This window comes from Phyllostomus hastatus, unplaced genomic scaffold (genome assembly GCF_019186645.2).
Source record: "Phyllostomus hastatus isolate PE091 unplaced genomic scaffold, TTU_PhHast_1.1 phas_scaffold_182, whole genome shotgun sequence".
Lineage (NCBI taxonomy): Eukaryota > Metazoa > Chordata > Mammalia > Chiroptera > Phyllostomidae > Phyllostomus > Phyllostomus hastatus.
Window position 1 is genome coordinate 25878996 of NW_025334013.1, and position 20376 is coordinate 25899371.

Genomic DNA, 20376 nt, shown 5'->3' on the forward strand with positions numbered 1-20376 from the left:
TGGATGTGTGAAGGTTCGGACAGACTTTTTAACCCTGAATATACGATTCTTTTTGCGGAAGGGATTCATGCATTAACAGGGAACTTCTAAGGTCCAATCTAATTCCTAAGTTCTGTGGTCTATAATAGGAAGAGAGAATTGTTCCTTGAAAAGCAGGAAAGGATTCAAGGCTGAAGGGTGTAAAGGTGAAACTATTGAATGGCTATAAACTCAGAAAAGTAAATAGAAGTGCAGTTCAGCTGGAAGTGGAGAGAGATCCTTCGCATTGTTTGGAATGATACCTATGTAGCTGGGGAATCAGAAAGAAGGGAATACCTGGGCAGTAGAAGAGAACACCTAACTGAAGTTTGTGTGAGTTACTAGTGAGCCAGGTTTGTATAATTCTGCCACTTTCCTCTGAAATGTTCTCTGACTTGGAGAAGAAATGGAAGAGTTAAGGAATGGTGATAATTCAGGTTTGGAGACTGTCAAGGTGAGTAGACTAGTCGAAGGTTAGGCAGGTGGGAACTCCTGGGGTATTAGTGATGGCAGCTTTGGATTGCTTAACCATGTTGTCTAGCATAGACTGGGATAATCTTAGATGCTCTTAATAAAATAAAACTGGAGTGATCGAAGGCCAAGAATGATTAGGAAGTATGAAAGGTTAATGAAAAAGACTGCTGAATAGCTGTTTGGAGGAGCAAGGCCCAGGATGTGGCAGTGTGGTGGCTGGATATGAATTGGAGATGAAGGTCAGTGGAGTCAAGTAGGCTCAGATGTATTGTCAGAATATATGTTGAAGTAATTTGGGGGTCCTGCCAGAGGGTACATGTGGAGATAATAATGTGAACCAAATTGTCAGGAAAGGTTAAGGTAGATTTGCCATATGGAGGGGGGTGGGCAGCAGGGAATGGTTGATGACAGTGAGGATGATTTGAACAAGATGGTATAGGGAAAGGCATGGGCTTCAAATAAATAGAAAGGAGCAGAGCCAATGAATCAGTGTCCAGAAGTGGTTCTGGGGAGCTGGCAATTGTGGGAGAAGCTCAAGTGTGGAGCAGTCATTGTCAAGTACTGATAGTTATGTTTCTATTAAAGCAGTGGACAAAATTGAGAATGAAGCAGAGTTTGCCTGCAAATAAATGTAGCCTCTGTAAAAGACTTAGGAGAAGGGGGGCGGGGAGATGTACAGTGGGGGTAAACGGGGCAGCTTTAAGTTTGACTGCTTAGTAATAGCTGGTGAGGAAATTGGAATGAAGGAATTGGTGGGGGAGGAGACAGAGTGAGTGGAACATTGAGTAGGCAGAACCATGTATGAAGAGTGAGATTTAACCACTGCAGTATGTGTCCCAAATGCCCATGCCACTTCATTCTTTTTGTTGGTTGTATTCACAGCTTTGACTTTTTGGAGCTTGCTGTAGGGGAAGCAGGGAATCACTCTGCTCACTGGGGAATTATGATGCTAAGGAGATTTCACCATGACATGCTTTTTGAGGCACGTGATTCTGTTTAGTCTATGGGGAGACCCCCCCCCCCCAAGAGTGGAATTTATTTATAAAAAATTGTGTGTGTATTCTTACATATTTAAACTTCAGTCATGTTCAAAGTACTCTCCATTTGATGCAATACACCTGTCACATCCCTTTCCCCATTGCTCAAAACAGTTTTTGAGCTAGTTGATTTTGATGCATTTTAGTGCTTTTGCCATTTTTTTGTTTCGCTTCTTCCACATTGGCAAAATGTTTTCCTTTGAGGACTTTTTTTTATCCAAGGAAACAAAAAAAAGTCACTCTGGCTTAGATCAGGTGGACATGGGGATCATGCTATTTTTGGTCAAAAACTGCTGAACACTCAGTGTGGTGTGGGTGGGTGGGTGTGCTCTTAAATCACCCATCCATGAAGTAGGCAAATACGTTGAAAGAGTCTTCAAACAAAACTCACTGAAGCCAAATGCAGCCTCTCACAGCAATGCCAGCTGGTATGCTGATACAGATGGGTTTCTAGAACACTCACCTCGAGGAGGAAGCCTATACTACGAGGGGCCTACCCTCCAGAAGATAATTCTGTGGTTTTTTGGATCCCCCCTCATATAAAGTAACATGGCCGGGACGGAAGAGAAAGTTCAAACAGGCCAAACCTTCCCAACAACAGGACACCGTCTTGTAGTTCTGTGGAAATGTCCTGTAGAAGCTGGGGTGTGGGAATTTGTTGTCCATGGAATGCCAAATCAGTGCTTTCTATGTTTCTTTTACAGATGAACGGGACCGCGTTCAGAAGAAAACGTTCACCAAGTGGGTCAACAAGCACTTGATGAAGGTAGGAACTCCTTCACAGATGTTGCCCTAGCATCACTGGCTGCTTTTAATCTGGATCTATCAGTCCCTTCTCTCAGATAATTCAGATTGCTAGCCTTGTGCTCAAGTTGTTGGAGATACACGTGAGCTTTATTTTTTAAAATAACGAACATAGTCATAACTATGAAAATTTTCACTGGTCAGTGTTTTTGGTGAGGACAGTAGTACATGCCATTACCTCAGAAGGCTGAGGTTGAGGATACTGTGGGGTGATTCCTAGGATTCAAAGGACACTTTTCAAATTATTTTATAAGCCCCTTTCAAAATTCTCTGTTTAAGTCTGATTACTATGTTAAGGATGGGCAGAGGGGATACTGTGTTCTCTCTCTCTGTATGCACAATTCTTAAATGTTCAGTTTAAGAATTTTTCATACAGATATGAATGAAACCACTGTGCAGTTTAAAATACAGAACACTTCTAGAATGGCTAGGGTTGGGGACAGATTTTATTATTTTTAAGCAGAGAAGAAACCAAGGCTGAGACATGTTAAGGACCCACCTAAGGAGAAACAGTATGACGAACATGGCAGTCAGGATTTGCAAAAAAACGTTTTTGCATTATAATCATTATTGCTCTGAGAAAGATCACCAGTGACCTCATAATTGCTATATCTAGTAGTCTCTTTTTACCTTTCTCTTATTTGATTTCTCTGTAGCATTTGATATTGTTGACTAACTTGCTGCTCCTTAAAGCCTTCTCTCACATTGGCTTCTAGGACACTGCTTTTACTTGAATTACTTCTTCCCATTATGAATACCTTTTTCCTGCCTCTTTCACTGGCTTTTCTCCCTGTCTGACTCCTCCGTGTCAGTGTTCCCCAGGGTCCTAACTTTGGCCATTTCCTTGTTTTGTCCTCTGTATTCTGCTTTGGTCTGGTTGCATGGAATGCAAGGAAGTACAAGTAGAAAAGGGTACAGGGGGATCTCACAGGATCTGATGTACAGATGCAGCTGGGCTTTATGAAAATTTATTGAGCAGCTAGCTACTCTTTTTTCATGAGACCTTGTAATCCCTCATTTAAATTTTTTTCTGTATTCCTCTTACATTCATTTCTTCACATTTCTCCCATTGCTTGTGTGTGAGCTGTCCTTCAAATGGTGATGCAAACCACTGCAACTACGTGATTCTAAAGACACATACAGAAACTTCCTGATTGGCCAGGGTTTTCTGTTCCTCCATGAGTCAGATGTCTATTTGTAGATGGACTATGGGAGATGGTTACATAAATCAGACGTGGCTCCTTAGGGCCACTTGTTTAATGGGCACTGCAGGTGACAGTGATTTTCTTTCTTTCTTTTTTTTTAAGATTTTATTTATTTATTTTTAGAGAGGGAAAGGAGGGAGAAAGAGAGAGAGAAACATCAATGTGTGGTTGCTGGGGGTCATGGCCTGCAACCTAGGCATGTACCCTGACTGGGAATCGAACCTGCAACACTTTGGTTCGCAGCCCGCGCTCAATCCACTGAGCTATGCCAGCCAGGGCCGTGATTTTCAAACTATAAGATGTAGGTAAAGAGGTGATGATAGAGCCTTTTCCTGAATTCTTTCCTAAGCCAAGGACCTGCATATCTCATAGTGTGCTAGACACATTCACCTGGGTGTTACCCAGATATATCCTATATTCAACATATCCCAGATGGCTAAATATTTTTACTCATGTACCTAGCTGTCCAAGTTTGGAACCTAGAATCATACAGTAATCACTTCCAACTCAGAAAGTGTTGCATCTGACTTCTCTCCCTCATCTCTCTTAACCTCTGCTCTAGTCCAGGGCCTCTTCATCTCTCACCTTGACCACTATTATAGTTTCCTACTGAAGTTTTCTATAATACATAATGCTGGTGATAATAGTAGTAGTGGTTTATTGAGTGTTAGCTGCAAATCAGACATTCTGTACTAAGTCCTTCACATTAATCCTTCAGTGACCTTTAAAATTTTTTTTCAATTACAGTTGACATTCAATATTATTTTATATTAGTTTCAATTCTTTAGTGACCCTGTGCTATAGATTCTTTTAATATTCTCATTTTATCAGTGAAGACAGTGAGGTTTAGAGAGGTCAGGCCCCCTGTTTAAGGTCATACCATTAGAAAGAGGCAGAATTGAAATTTTAGAACTTGGCCTTTGTAGCACTGGCACTGGCTTCTGCCTACTTTTCCAGGTTCATAGCATCATATATCTCTCATAACTTAAGCTCTTGCCAAACTACATGCCATGCTATTTTATGACTCTGTATCTTTCCCATGATGCTTCCTTTTTGTGGAACCCCTTCCCCACCTCTGTTCTGCCTGGATAAAGCCAACTTGACATCTCCTTAATAAATGTTTTCTTGCCTCCACCATGTGGAATTGACTACCCTTTCTGCCCTTCCCTGTACTCCTTATGTATGTCTCTTATAGGATCTGTAGCATTTATTTTTCTGCTAGATTATAACTTGGAGGCAGATACTGTGTTTTATTTTTTCAATGTGAGCACAAAGAAGGAAGGGGAAGAAAAAAAAAAACAATGTTCTCCTCTAATTCTTTCAGTGTGTGTACAGTTGCCTCTTGACTGATAACATGTAACTCTGTCATGATGCAGAGCCCTTCATAACCTGGTTCCAATGTGTCCAGCATCATTTCTAGGTACTCTTCGCCTGTGTAGCCTGTGCTGTAGCCACACGAAGCAATGTACTGCTCCCTAAACACTGTACTTTCACACCTCTTTACTTATTTATTTCCCCTTGGAATGCACTTCCCAGCCTCCTCTGCTGTCACCCACTTACCCTTTAAAGCTCAGGTTCATTATCACCTACCTGAGACTCTGGCCTCTATCTCTTGGACTAAATTAACTGCATCTTCATCTCTGTTCCATACCACTTTGAAGAGATGTATGTTCAAACATTGGTTTCTTCATTGAACGCTAGAGTGTATTATGCTACTTTTCTCTACCAAGCACTGCAGCAGGGACACAAGAAGCATCCAATAAATATTTATTGCCTTGAGTAAATAATATTTTGATAATGCTTTATAGTTTACAAAGCACATTCTTATCTTGCTTGATCCTTATAATAACCCTGAAGGAGGTAAAAGTATTTTCTTCTTTTAATTTTCACAACTAGGGAAAATGAGAATTGTTAAATAGAAGATTGAATGACCTCCCAAAATCATGCCGCTAGTGACAACAGGAGCTGAAGATCAATCATGAGTTTTCCTTTCAAAATTATTTATTCTTTCTACTGAATATGCTCTCAACTTGCCCTGCATTTACTCCTCATCTTTAACAATGGGAAGAACTGAATTTATTCTGCCTCAAGCTTGTCCTCCTAAACTTTGTAGTTGAATACGAATGCTCTGGTTGCCTGTCATTCATTTGTAGCTGATGTTGCCTGTTGGAACTCTCCTCTCCCTCAGTGCCGTGTGATGACAGGAGGCCCAGGGAGAGAAACTAGACGAACACATCATTGCATTGTTAGAAATTGGAGACCAGCCAGAGCTTTACTTAAATCCCTGGCTATCTGTCATCTCTTCTCAGACTTTCACTCTTACAGTTCCAGTGGCGTTTTCTCATGTTAGGATATTTCAGAGGGAGATTCACTGCTAATCGGAGTCATTGCATTCATGCTGGAATTCCTTGAAATTTGAGCTGAGCTTTAGGGATCGAGATTTGTTTTTTGTAATTCAAGCCTTCTTTGCTTTGCCCCCCCAGTATAACCCAGGTTAATGTTGCCATTGACAAGTAGGCTGCTATAAAAGACCGAAACAACCAAGTCTCAAGTTCTCAAGTTCTAGATGTAGTTGCCCTAAGATCTTTTGGATTCCCAGATATCCTTTTGTTCTGGAATAAGCACATTAATTTCCTCTTTATATTTGAGAACACTGTCGGTCCAGTCTTAAAAGAAATTTGTTAAGGATGTAAACATCTGAAATATAGAAATAACCCAACTTAGAATATGAGCTTTTAAACCTAAGAGTTCTGCTTATATGCCAGAACCATCAAAGAGAAAAACCTAGAGTTTAGGTGTTATTTAAATTATCCTTGCCATATATCTAGGTTCTGGTAGCTGATAAAAGTCTATCCTCTCAAAGAGAACTTCAAGGAAGGATGAGAGGATGAGAAAGAAACAAGAGCATGAATTCCTAAGAAGGAGGAGAAATGCTTTCTGTGGTCAGTTCCTATTGACTTCAGGAAAGGCCAATATTTAATCTAGCAGATGGAATAGTTTGTTTGGTTTTTATTCATGTATGTAATCTGGAAGCCACTGGCCTTCCTGGAGTTTTAGTTAAGAACTCCAGATAAGCCAGCAAAAGTTTTAAACTCTAAATTTTTACTCTTGTTCTCAGTTTGTCTCTGTTTGAGGCTAAGCGAACACAGGATAGTAGACGGCTCTGTGATTCCAAGCACTCTGCTCTGCAGTCTCTGCTGTGGACACATGAGGAAACTTCACTGCTCCCTGCACACTGCATGCACTTTCACACCTCTTGGCTTATTTGTGTCTGTGGGAAAGGTGAGAGGAAACTAGCAGTGGAGTTTAATTTAAGAGATTGACCAACTAGTATTGGTTAGACACCAGGAGAAGAATGTTGCTTTCGTTGCTCAAGTGTGACATGTGGTGGTGGTTTGTGGCTACCTCTGCCTGAACCTGACTTTTCAGATCGTGATTTCACTCTAAATGCATCTCGGCCCTCACTAAAAGTTTCAGACCTACGTCTGGGCTTGTGGATTCTCTACTCCCTATGCCTACTCAGGAAAGCTACCTCTTGTGGATTTTTAGAGTTATCCTCAGAGGATCTTTGTTAATTAGACTTGGCTGGTACCACAGTTAGATTTCTCATAATTTAAGGGACTCTTAACACACACACACAGAGGAAAGAATTCTTATGTGCAAAGAGCTTTATACTTTGTTTCTCTCTCTTACTGCACTTACTCCAGCAGGGATTCCAGCATTCCCCCTCATTTCCTGCATTTGAGTACAGTTCTTTCCTGAGTGAAAAGCATAGGCCAACTACGTATAATTGTGTGTGTTTTTTTTCTCTCTCTTTCTTTCCCCTCCCTCCCTCCCTCCCTCCCTCCCTCCCTCCCTCCCTTCCTCCCTTCCTTCCTTCCCTCTTTTTTTTTTGCATTAGGCTTTTCCTGGAGGATAAATTTGGCCACTGAATCAATATGGAATTTCCCTCTTACAGTTTAGAAATCTATAAATTTAGAAATCTATTTGAAGTTACCAGGTTCACTTTTACTTTTCCCATATCTTTTCATGAGTATACATGAGAGTAAATAACATACTGTTTAAAACTTCCACCTATGACCTATTTTATTGTTTTATTTTGTTTTATCTTATTTTATATTCATTTAATTTAATTTTTTTGCTCTTCAACATAGTTTGGATCAAGAAAATTGAGCTGCTTGTATTTTCTTTTAACAGTGTTGAGGAAAGCTTTTCTAGATCAGGTTTTCTGCAGATATCAAAAAATACTATGTGATAATCTTTGGTTCCTTTGGGGGGAATCCTTTTATAATTTAAATGTTGCTAATATGTCATTTCTACCCTTCAAACATTGTGGAAGCCTTGTGAAGGGAAAGAGCACTGAACTCGGAGTCAGGCGACAGTGATCTGACACTTCCCAGCTAAATTGTGTTACTCAAGTTATTATTTAACTTCTCTAGACAGCACTTTCCCATCTGTGAACTGCGAGTGTTAGAGTTAAGTAATCTTTAAAGTCCCTTTGGGCTCAGATTCTGACTCCAAGCACTTAAGTGCAATTTATTTCCTTTGCTAAAAAGGCCACTCAAAAGTTAGGGGAAGCTGTTATCTTACATAACTTCAAGCCAATCTTTTAAAAATTGGAGAGCAGAGCTCTCCTAGGCTTGTTAATGCCTGGGGGGTTGGGGAGGATTGACCTGGGTTAGGGTAGGCTGGGTCTCTCAAAATTTAGTCCTTCATTAATTTTTCAAAATAGCTTTTTTGAGATTTAATTCACATACCATACAATTTACCCATTTAAAGTGTGTAATTCAGTAGCTTTTAGTATATTATCAGAGTTGTATAACCATCATAACACTCAATTTTGGAACATCTTCATCACTGCAAAAATAAATCCTGTATCCTTTGTACCCTTCAGTCATCACCACTAACCCCCATGGCCGCCTCCAGTCCCAGACAACCACTAATCTGCTCTCTGTTGCTATAGATTTGCCTATTCTAGATATCTCATATAAATGGAATTATACAATATGTGGTCTGTTCCTTTGTTTCACTGCTTCTTTTACTTAGTGTAATGTTTTCAAAGTTCATTCATGTTATAGCATGTATAAGTATTTATTGCTGAAGAATATTCCATTGTATGGATGTACCACACTTTGGTTAACCATCAATCGATTAATAGATATTTTGGTTATTTTTACTTTTTCGGCCATATACATGAACATTCATTCATGTACAGGACTTTTTTCTGGACATCTTTTCAGCTCTCTTGGCTATATACCTGGGAGTGAAATTACTGAATCATGTGGTAACTTGTGTTTAGCTTTGAGGAACTGTTAGACTATTTTCCAAAACAGCTGCACCATTTTACATTCCCGCCAGCAGTGTATGAGGCTTCCAGGTTCTCTACATCTCCATCAAACATTTATCTTTTTTAAAAAATTGTAGCCATCCCAGTGGCTGTCAAGAGGTATTTTACTGTAGTTTTGATTTACATTTTCCTTATGGCTAATAATATTGATCATCTTTTCATGAGAGTTTAATGATATTGAGCATTTTTTCAAGCGTTTGTTAGTTGTTTGCTTATGTTCTTTAGAGGCATTCACTGATTTTGATGGCAATTTTCACAGGGAGTACAGTCAAGGACCTGGATAGCTGAATTTTCCACTCATTTTATTTGTTGACAGACTAGCATGATTATTTGTTGGGAACACACATATTGATGCTTTCTGAGCACTCATGGCTTCACATGGCTACCTCTGAAACTTCCAGTGCTTACTTAGTTCACTGGACTTTTTCTTAAGCCATTTGTGGAGTCCTGACCGGTGTGGCTTAGTGTGTTGGGTGTTGTTCTGCAGGGAGGTCGTCAGTTTGATTCCCAGTCAGAGCACATGCCTGGGTTGCAGACCAGGTCCCTGGTAGGGGGCATGTGGGAGGCAAATGATCGATGTTTTCTCTTGCACATCGATGTTTCTTTCCCCTTTTTTCTCCCTCCCTTCCCCTCTGTCTAAAAATAAATAAATAAAATCTTAAAAGAAAGTAGACATTTGAGGAAAACTTCAGAGTCAACCTAGTATTTGCAGAAGCGGTAGAAACTTTAGAATGGGGCCGACTTAGATTTGATTAGCCCGGCCACTTACTAGTGGTGTGATCTTGGGATGTTAATCTTGGGATGTTAATCGAGCCCTCCAAATCCTATCTTTGCATTTGAAAAATTCAGACATAGAAGCACTAGTAAATATTCGCTATTTCTTTATCCTTCTCTAGGCAGAGCTGTGACCAATATGCTTAGAAACAGACTATTGTTCTTTGTTCTTATTCTTCAGGAAAGAAAAAACTTACTATATTCTCTTTTCTTATTACCTCTATCTATATCTCTTTCTGTTGGTTTTCATAATTACTTTGTTATTATTATCAGGGGAAGACTGAGAGATATAATAAGCTAGTTTTTTTTTCTAAGTTTGTTAGAAGGGGGTTGGATTTTGCTGTGCACAGATGTAAAACCTAACTGGAATTTGGGGGCCTTGATGTGAAATTAACTTTACATTTCAAAGTGCCTCCTTTTTCTTTTCAGTAATCTGTGATATATATAGTTGATTTGAGAGAGAAAGAGGCATTGATTTGTCCTACTTATTTATGCACTCATTGGCTGATTCTTGTATGTGTCCTGACCAGGAATGGAACTTGCAACCTTTGTATATGGGGATGACGCTCTAACCAGCTGAGCCACCTGGCCAGGGTAAATACTCTCTGGTCTTTAGTATCCTATTGATAACATGATCTCACTTGGTCCTCAGTCCTACTATAATTAACTTAAATAATTATTCAACGCCCATTTCTTATTTTTATACCCTATGTTCAGGTGTTACGTATCAAAAATAAATTCCTCATTGTTGTCTCTTCTTAAATACCAATATGTAATATTTTCCGATTTATTTTTAACCTACCATTCATTTATAATCTGATTTCCATTTCACCACTTTTAAGAATTTTTTTTTAACCACAAAACACTCTTATTTGTAGGAGAATTTAAAAAGAAAAAAAAAAAAACCTTTTAGCTCTCATTCTTCTTGTCCCATAGCATTAGGTACTGGTTATCACCCCTTCCTTGATTATACTTTCTTGTTTTTTTTTTTTGTCTACCTCCATCACTGGTTCTCTCCCCCTTCTCTCCACTCCGACCCCCCTTATTGATTGTTTTTCCATCTCTGCCTTCTAATTTAGGCTATTCCCCCAGGCTCAGTCCTTAGCACTGTGCTCTTCTTTCTTGCCCCCTAACCCAGAAAGCTCAGAATTTCCCATGTCTCTAGCTAGCACCTCTATGCATATGACTTCTAACTTAAGTTCTCAGCTGATGACCCAAATTGAATTCTGTTATTTCCAGCTGCTTCAAGAACATTCCATTTGTAGCTCCTTTGTTGCCATTTTAAATTCAGCATATTTAAAATTGAATAGTCAGATCCATTTGCTTTCCAACCCTCCTGACTGCTTATTTCTGTTAGTGGTGCACTGTGGTTCTTCCAGCTGCGAAGTTGGAGACCTTGGACCCATTTCAAGAGGGTCTCAAAACCTTGGAGCCACTGGTGTGCTGGAGCCAGCTTACATGGGCTCATAAGAGCCAAATATTAAATTTTTGGTAATTTTGTGAGCTCATTGCTAAGCATAACCATTATTAAAAATTAAATATATAAACTTACAGTTAAATCTATTTAAAATAAAGATAGTACATACTCAAAACTCATCACTTCATGATTATTTTACTAAATGTTATTATTGTCTGTGCTCCTGAGGTTAATTATGTCTTATATCTCTATGATGAAAACACTGCATAATGGTGTACTACTTGTACTTTTCTTCCCAACATTGCATTTGGCAATGTTATATTAGGAGCCGAAATGGGTCATGGTGGGCATATTTACACCCTGAAAATCAACAAATGCTTCAGGTCTAAGCTGGGTGCATTGTTCATTGTCTAGACTTCAAGTGATAGAAAAGAATGTGAATGTTGCAGATTAAACTAAAAAGTGTGTCATATCTATAGTGAGTATATTGTAAATAGCACAAAAGTTGAAGAAATGTTCTTTCAGTATTTGAAAGCTATTATGTCATTCATCATGAGCCATTTTCTTCAACTGGGTAATCTACCTGTTACTGTATTCTATAACACACACACACAAACATGCACACCTTGTGTATTTCCACCTCTATACCTTGTCTTACATGATTTTCCCGTCTTCTTCTGTTAAAACATTTCGTAGTTTTTCAACTCCTCTCTTTCAGGAAGTCTTTCCAAATATTCTAGTCTTTATCTTTTCTGATTCCCTTTCTATTTTGAATGATTGATATTTTACAATTGGAAAGGACTATATAGTTCAGTTTTCCACACAAATGTAGAAATCTCAATAACCCACTCTCTACTTGAAAAATTCCAGTGACTAGAAATTGACTGCTTCTGAAACTAGCCCTTTTTATTATTATCTAGAAAATAATAAATTATTATTATTATTATTATTACTATTATTTTAGTAGCTTTAAACAATACAAAGGTATTATCTTAAATTCTGGAGAGCAGATGTTCAAAATAGGTCTTAATCATATATGGAATCTAATGAACAAACTGAACTACCAAGCAAAACAGAGACAGACTCATAGATGGAGAGCATATGACAGCTAGTGGGGGTGTTGGGGATGGGGGGACTGATCAAAAAGGAAAAAGGACTCATGGACATGAACAACAACAGGGTGGTGATTGCTGGGGGGTGGGGGTATAAGAGGACTAAATGGTAATGGAAAAAATACAATAGAGATTAAATTTAAAAAATAGGTCTTAATGGTTAAAATCAAGGTGTGAGGAGAGCTGTATTCTTTCTGGATGCTCTAGGAGAGAATCTGTTTTTTTCTTGCCTTTCCCAGCTCCTAGAGGCTGCCTGCACTCCTTGGCTCATGGCCTCCTTTACGCTTCACAGTCAGCAACAGCATCAGTCTGACCTGTGCTTCCATTATCGTATCTCCTTGTATAGACTAGAAAATTATTTATGTTGCAAATGAATCTTCTTTTAATTTCTACTAATCTTCTGATTCTGTGTTGTGAGCATCACTCAATGAAGTTATTGTTAGACTTGGAATGAGTCAGACCAGCTGCCACTTACAAAGCTGTATGACCTTAAGATTTCAGAGCCTCAGTTTCTCTTATAGAATATGGGTCGTAAATAAACCTCACAGGACAGTCATTTGGATTTAGTAAATAAAAGGAGATTATGATTGATTATAAAGTATAGTAGTTAATGACAAAGACTAAAATTTAAAAAGGCCAAACCGAGGCCAGCTTTTTCACTTGTAACATCAGGCAAGTTATTAACCTCTGTACCACATTGTCTCATGTATAAAATAGTAATAATAAAACCCACCCTATAGATGTGAGGGATAGATGGATAGATGAGATAACATATAAAGCATTTTGCACAGTTTTTGACTTTAACCATATATTTTTCCAAAGTGATATTTGTTTTCTCATGGTTTCTGTTAGAAAGTTGGAACTGATTTTCCCAAAAGGAAAGTAATTCTGGAATTCACTATTAGAAGTATTTGGTGAGAGAGGGGTTAAATTGGATATACACCCTATGAAACACTGGATACCTAGCATTTTAGTTTCTTTGTAGCACTCTCTGGAAGGCTTTTCTCCCTCTGGCTGGACTCATCTGTCCATCATTGGCCATCGTATCACATTTTGGTCCATAATAATTCCTGAGGTGTTTCAGGATGATTAAGACACCTCCCCCATCCCCCATATCTCATTGTCCAAACTTTCTAGAATATTATTGTTCAGGGTTGGCTAGAGTGTGTTATAAATCTGGCTTCAATTAAACACACACACACACACGCACGCACGCGCGCGCGTGCCTCTGTTAAGTGTTCATGTGTTGTACTCCAACCTGAAAATTCCTGAATTTTATTACTGTTTCGAGTTTCAAATTTTTAAGTTTGTGTTTACAGAGATTCTTGGTAGATAATAAAGTAATTCAAGATTAACTAAAAACCAGTCTGATTTATTCCCGCGCACAGGTCCGCAAGCACATCAATGATCTTTATGAAGATCTGCGGGATGGCCATAACCTGATATCTCTGCTGGAGGTCCTCTCGGGCATCAAACTGGTGAGCTTCTCACTTCTCCTAATGAGTGACTTCACAGGTGTGGCCCATGTATGACGTACTGGTCCATCTTGCTGAATGGTGGAGCAGTGGCCATCACTGCGCTCTGTTACTTGGGAGGAAGAAGTAGAAGAGATTATTATTGATGGAAGATTATTATTGATAATTATTATATGGATTATTTATTTCTAACTCAGACTTACACTTTACATATGATGTGATTTTATCCTAATTCAGATTGATGTGTCTTAAATACTCATTTCTTGATAGATTTGGTATCAGTTACATTCCTTTCATAACTGCATGCATTCTCCTTACTTACTTTTTATCCATTTATAGATACAAGTAGTATTTTAGGATTAGTAGATTCACATTTAAAGTTTTGAATAAGGTGTATTTTTCTTTCTGGAGTTTTATTTCTAGTCTATATAGACTTTTTCGTATTTTCCTGTTTACTGTGAATTATTTAATTTTCTTTGTTCGGTTCAGGTCCTGAAATTTACATGTAAAAACCCAGGTGTTTAAAGTTATTTTTTTCTAATCTACCTCACTTCTTCCCTTCTATGATTTATGGAGACCCATAGATTTAGAGAAATGCCAAAGTTGATGTCTGAACACTGCCCATTTGAGCCCCTTGGACAAGTAACTATGCCCGCCTCCTCTCAAACTGTACTGCACAGTGCTTGTGGGAAACACCTACATATCGGAGCAAATATTGTGTGAGCTTCTTGGCTTGTCAGATAATAGTTTTTATATTTGCTTTGTTTGCAGAATCAAAACAACATCACTTGGCAGGCCCATTGTTTCGTATATTTGAGCCAAATGGAAGCAGATGATCTTGTGCAGCTTCAATTCTATCTCTAGCATCATAGACAACATAATTTTCATTTAGAAAAGTCTAGGGTTGAATTCTGGAAACATCTGCAAGGAAAGAGAACTGAAGAGAGGTGCACAGCTTGAGTAGCCTGAGAAGCTCAGCCTACTTACTGCCATTGGTGGTTTTTCTTGTTTCTTGTGTTTCAAGAGCAGAATTTGGCACATTAGATTTTATTCCCTAAGTAATAATACTCAGCTTCTTCTAGGATTGGGTTTGGCTTCCCTTAGTCCCTTTGTTCTGGTTTCACATCTTTTTTTGCCTTGCAGTAGAATTAATTTTATAATTTTTAATGGCCTAAAATTGACAGATGCTATTATTAGCACAGCCAGCACAGGGTGAATTCTAGTTTTTTCTCTGGCCCTCATTTATAAATCTCATATGTATTCAGAATTTCACCTTCACTGTGCTGGACTTTTTGTGCTCACCAAGTTACATTTTGTGCAACTTGCCTGGTGTATTTGATGAACTTGTGATTTTATGTTGGAAGTGACATTTTTGGTGACATTGCTTACAAAACAGGTTAATACCACTCCAGTCTAATTTCTTTTCCTAGTCTTTGAAAACCTACAGGTGTTTATGGAGCTATTCATAAGATATTTTCACTGAGAACAATCCAAAAATATCTCTTTCACTGTTATTCACATTATCTCTTTCTCCTTTGATTGATTCACAAAAGCAGAGAGGGTGGGTGGCCATGGAGAATCGAAGATGTGTTTCAACATAAGATGTGTTCCATAAAACCATCTGTTCTGGTCTTTGCATCTTTTTGGATGTGGGAGGGTATTTTAATCTTTTTTTGTTTAATGTTGCATTTATTTCCTTTTCATTTTTGTGTTGTGCATTTCCGGTTACTCTGTTGTGTCTTTGCCTTGGTTGGTGGCCAAAGGAGCCAGCAGGGCTGAAGACCCTCCGTCTGGTGAGCATGCCCTCCTGGCGCCATGCAAACAGCGAGGAGCAGGAGGAGGAAGATGATGATGATGTAGTAGGTCTTCTTGGCAATGCCAGCTTCCCAGCTGGCAGGCACTGCAGGACCACTAGAGAGTCTGAGGTTTTCCAGGTCTCCAGGAGTTCAGTACCAATTGCTTTCTTCCCTATCCACCTGGGACTTTGGGTCCCAAAGAAAGTAGTTAAAACTAATTGCACCCCTGGCCACTGTTAGATGATCCTAAAGTGGGAATTACTTTGCTTGAGAATGGTTGGCACAGAAAGAATAACAGTGTTTGGAGGTGTCAAGTCCTTTTGAGACCTGGAGACCCATAACTTTCTTGTGGCCTTGCTGTGTTGCCTGAGTCCAGACTGCAGAATTGTGGAAAGTTTAATTGATAGCATGACAGTTAATTGCTCATGCAGACTAACTGGTAGGTATTCTCTCTCCACCTCTCTAGCCTCTAGGTTCTCACCACACGCCACGCTGTTTGTTTTCAAAATAGCCTGTTGTTTGCAAACCACTCACTGCATGGAGAGCCTCTGCTTTGGTCAGTGGTATCTCTAGTTGCTGTAGAGGACAGAGATTTAACTTGCATGCTCTTAAGATTATTTATTTTTGCTGGGGAGTACATACATGTAAATTTTAGGGTGTGTGGAAGGGGTATTTCCTGCTTGCAGGCCCTAAATTATAGCCCATGATCTTTCTCCGGAAATAGAGATTAGGCAATATTCCCATTCGCTGTCCTCTTAAAGTCACTTTTTACTTCATTGATCTCCCTTCCCATTGCCTTAGAATATTCAGTTTCACAGCCTTATCATTCTTTAAGCCATATTTATAATTTAGCTGAAATGACTGAGAAGAAATTCTTGCTAAAAAGGTTTTTTCCTAAACCTTTGACTTAAGAAATTGCCCGGAGAGGCCTCAACATCCTTGTAGATACCCTAGTTTGGAAGTGTTGCTTAGAAGTGTTGGGGGTCACTCAGAGAAATGCCTCTACCTTATCTTTCCACCTGTTGGGTTACTTTTTGCTCATTTCAACTTGAGGGAAGGTTTCCTTTGCAGGTGCCTGTAACAGGGCTACTTGTATTTTATCAGCTTTTAATTAGTACCAATTTGACATTTACAAATGAACTGGGTATATCTAGTGAGAATAATGTTTTAGTCCCAATTTTAGGAAAATAAAAGCAACATTGGAAAGTGAGTAGGAGAAACTATTCCTGGAGTAAATAGCCATTCCTGCATGTACTCACTGGGCAAACAGACTTAGTGTACTTTTGGATGGATAGTCATTGAGCTGTGGATAGGGCACCAGAGGCACCAGGTGGAGATGGGCTCCTTTTCTGTGGCTTGTGTGACATCCAGGATTAAGTGACTGGCAGAAAATGCCTTTTGGGGGGTTATCATGTTGAATACTCCTACATCATCAAGGTTTTGTTATCTTTGGCTATTTCATATGGGGGTAAAGGGTAGCTTTCCTTCATGGATACCTATCTTCCTGGAAGATAGGTTTCTTCCTGATTTTTGAGTCACATTTTGGATTTTTTAAATCTTGTTTATTGAGCATATATAACTCCTCATTCCATAGTTTAAAATTAGCTACCTCTGGCTTCTTTTGCCAGGTTTGCAATAAGGTTGGCTCTGTCTACTACTGTGCAATATGCAATTAGGACTTTCCACCCTTCCTTTACAATAGCATTTAACTTTGATTTTAGGAGCCATTGAGCCAAAGTCCTCATCCCCATTAATCTCACATCTATGATCAGGTTCTACCATGTAGGGCTACCGAAGAACTGGTAGAGAAGCTGTGGCACTGGTTCAGCATTTGCAGTCAAAAGGTGCTGTGTGTTCATGGGAATTATAGTGGTAATCTAGGCCTTTTTAGGTTACCTAAGAGAGCATGGTGACAGAGACAGGTTGTGCCACTGAAGGGTGCTTTACGAATGCTCCTATGCCTGGCTTCAGCCATGAGGAATTCTTTGTGGTCTTTTAGTCTTTAGTGTTTAGAAAGTGGAAAGTGGTCTGCATGGGTAAATTGGTGTAGCTAAACCTAACAACCCCCTCTTTTTGTTTGCAGCCCCGGGAGAAGGGCAGGATGCGATTTCATAGGCTGCAGAATGTTCAGATTGCCCTGGACTTCCTAAAGCGGCGAAAGGTAAGAGTATCCCATGGGTTCCCCATTCAGCCAGGCAGTGTTGCCATTGGTTTCTACTTAGGGAAGTTCTCAGTGCCCCTAGTAAGCCCTCAGTAATTGCTACATCTGACTGACCCCGTTCTGAGTCTTACTTGCTAGTGAACCATTGTATTATGGTTGGACAGATCATTTGGTAGGTCTTAGCTTGTGGCCTTCCTGAGGGGGAGAGGGTTGACAGAGAAGAGTTAGATGCTAAAGATTCAATTGTGTGGAACCCCCCTTAGATGGAGGTCAGAACAAAGGTGAAAGGTAAACCAGCAAAGAAGGTGGAAGAGGTAGCACCCAGGGCAAGGGAAAACCAGAGTGCCACATTGTTATGAAAATCAGATGAGAGGGTGATGTCATTCCAGGTGTGAGGAAAAGGTCTTAGCCATTAAGCATTGTTGACTTAAGAGAGCAGTTTTAATAGAGCAGAAAAGTGTTTAGAGTATATCGGACCTGGATATAGGAAGGGAATAATAAGTTTATTACTCTCTATACAAGGAAGGAAGATAGCAACACATTGTTGGATGTAGGAGGAGAAGCCAGTGAAGAGAAAAAGACTGAGAATGAGAATGAGGAGAAGAGCCTTAGAATGTTGGACCTAGAGATACCTTAGAGATCCAGTAGCCCAGTTCCTTCGTTTGTGGCTAAGGACACTGAGATGTAGATAGGTGAGACCACCTGCTCCAAGTCACAGAACAAGTCAGAGCAAGGCTGGGGCTCTAACCCAGGTCTTCTGACATGTAGTTTAATGCTCAGTCTTTTATTTGTGCTATTTCCTATGTGTCATCTTTCTTCCTAATTGATAGAACCAAGTCAAGGGATTGAAGGATGAGATCCAGAGCACAGCCTGGGTGGGTTTTTTTGAGAAAGAAAAGAAAAATGCCTCTCTTCTGAGATACAGGAAAGGAAGGACGGATAAAGATACAGAGATGGTTTGTGGTGGAGAGGAAGATGGATGAGGTGTCAGAGTTCATCTGCTCAGAGAGCTGTATGGAAAAGATTTGGGATAGTTGCAGTTGCTAGGCACAACAGCAGGGGTCAAGGGAACATTAAATGGTATGCTTATTTTGGGAGTTAGTTCATTTTTCTCACTCTTAGCAGCAGTTCTCATTAATTTGGGAAATTTTCTTTCTGTCTGCTCTCATAGCAGTTCACTTCTAATACAATACTTATTACATTACTGTTTCTCTGTTTATCCTAATGTACTGTAGGCTCTGTGAGGACAGGGAACATGATCTCACTTAACATTCTTATCTTCATCACTTGTCATAAAAATGGTCCACAATTGGCACTTCATAAACATTCGTTGAACTCAAGATACTGAACTATTTTTGCTAATAGAATAACAATATAAATTTTTAGAGAATTTGAATCTTTTAAGATTAAAAATAAATTTCTGTTCATATTAGAACCAAAACATAGAACCATGTGAAGATAACAGAATCAAAGCTGAAACAATAAATACTGCAATTCTGTGGGAGTCAATAAATATGATGTGCTATACTTGTTATTACATTTATTGAGGTAACACAGGTTAGTAAAAATTAAGTTAAATAAAAATAAACATTTGTTGAAATAAATTGATAAGTGAAAAGTAATAGGAGAATTGGAGGCTGACATGTGAGGGGTGCTGGAGAAAGCAGCAGTGAAACGTCTGTGTGGAGTTAGCAGAAACCAGAGGAGGCTTTAATGAGCAAGGAAAATTGAGAGGAATGGATTGGCTAGAAGTCTTAAATAAGGACCAAGAGTAGATTTGGTTACTACAGCAGAATGAAAACGTGGGCAGGCAAGAACAATGGACTCAGAGAAGGGCAGAGAGAACTCTAGAACAGTTCTCTGTAATGGTGGAGTCCAAATCATAGCTGTGCAGGTGTCCAGAGCAGAGTAAAAACAAAGGTCACCGTAGTTGAGAAGGCAGATGAATTGTGCAGATAGGGTGATATTTGGGTCATTGAAATGAGTGCTGAAATTGCCAAGAAAGATGGTAGATAGTAGATAGAAAGGCAGCTCCTCCCACCCCCACAGGGTGACTGAGATACAGAAAAGGGAAAGAATTTGCCCAGGTGTCCTAGTCATTCAGACTGCTTTAACAAAAGTATCATAGAGTGGGTGACTTATAAACAACAGAAATTTATTTCTCACAGTTCTGGCTGCTGGAAAGTCTGAGATCAAGGCAGATTCAGTGTCTGGTGAGGTCCTGGTTCAGAGATAGCTATCTTTTTTTTTTTTTTTTAAATTTTTAGAGAGAAACGAAGAGAGGGAGAAAAAGAGGGAAAGAAACATCAATGTGTGGTTGCCTCTTGAATGCCCCCTACTGGGGACCTGGCCTGCAATCCAGGGATGTGTCCTGACTGGGAATGGAACCCACGACTGTTTGGTTTGCAGGCCAGCAATCAGTCCACTGAGCCACACCAGCCAGGGCAGAGATGGCTGTCCTTTAGCTGTTTCCTAACATGAATGAAGGGGCAAGGGAGCTCTCTTGGGGTCTCTTATATAAGGGCACTAATCTCATTCCTGAGAGCCTTACCCTTATAGCCTAATCACCCCCAAACGCCCCACCTCCAATACCATCAGATTGGGTATTAGGATTTAACATATGCATTTCGGAGGGACACAAGCATTCAGTCAATAGTTCTGGTCACTGTTAGTGCAAGGAAAAGTGAGGCTTCTGTTTGAGGCGCCTGGGGTTCCTTAGAGACACACAAATTTCAGTTCAATTGAAGAGATAAAGG

General features: G+C 39.5%; 1 protein-coding gene across 22 annotated transcripts in view; it reads left to right on the forward strand.

Annotated features, from left to right (window-relative positions):
• MACF1 (microtubule actin crosslinking factor 1) overlaps positions 1–20376 on the forward strand; it is a 325507-nt gene that overhangs the window by 120235 nt on the left and 184896 nt on the right. For 21 of the 22 annotated variants that reach the window (XM_045859449.1, XM_045859456.1, XM_045859454.1 and 18 more), the window contains exons 2-4: positions 2234–2295; positions 13577–13666; positions 17543–17620. In XM_045859449.1, the coding sequence (XP_045715405.1) occupies positions 2234–2295; positions 13577–13666; positions 17543–17620 (230 nt within the window). Of the gene's footprint in view, positions 1–2233; positions 2296–13576; positions 13667–15426; positions 15523–17542; positions 17621–20376 lie in introns of all 22 variants that reach the window. The other variant, XM_045859469.1, reaches the window with a different exon arrangement.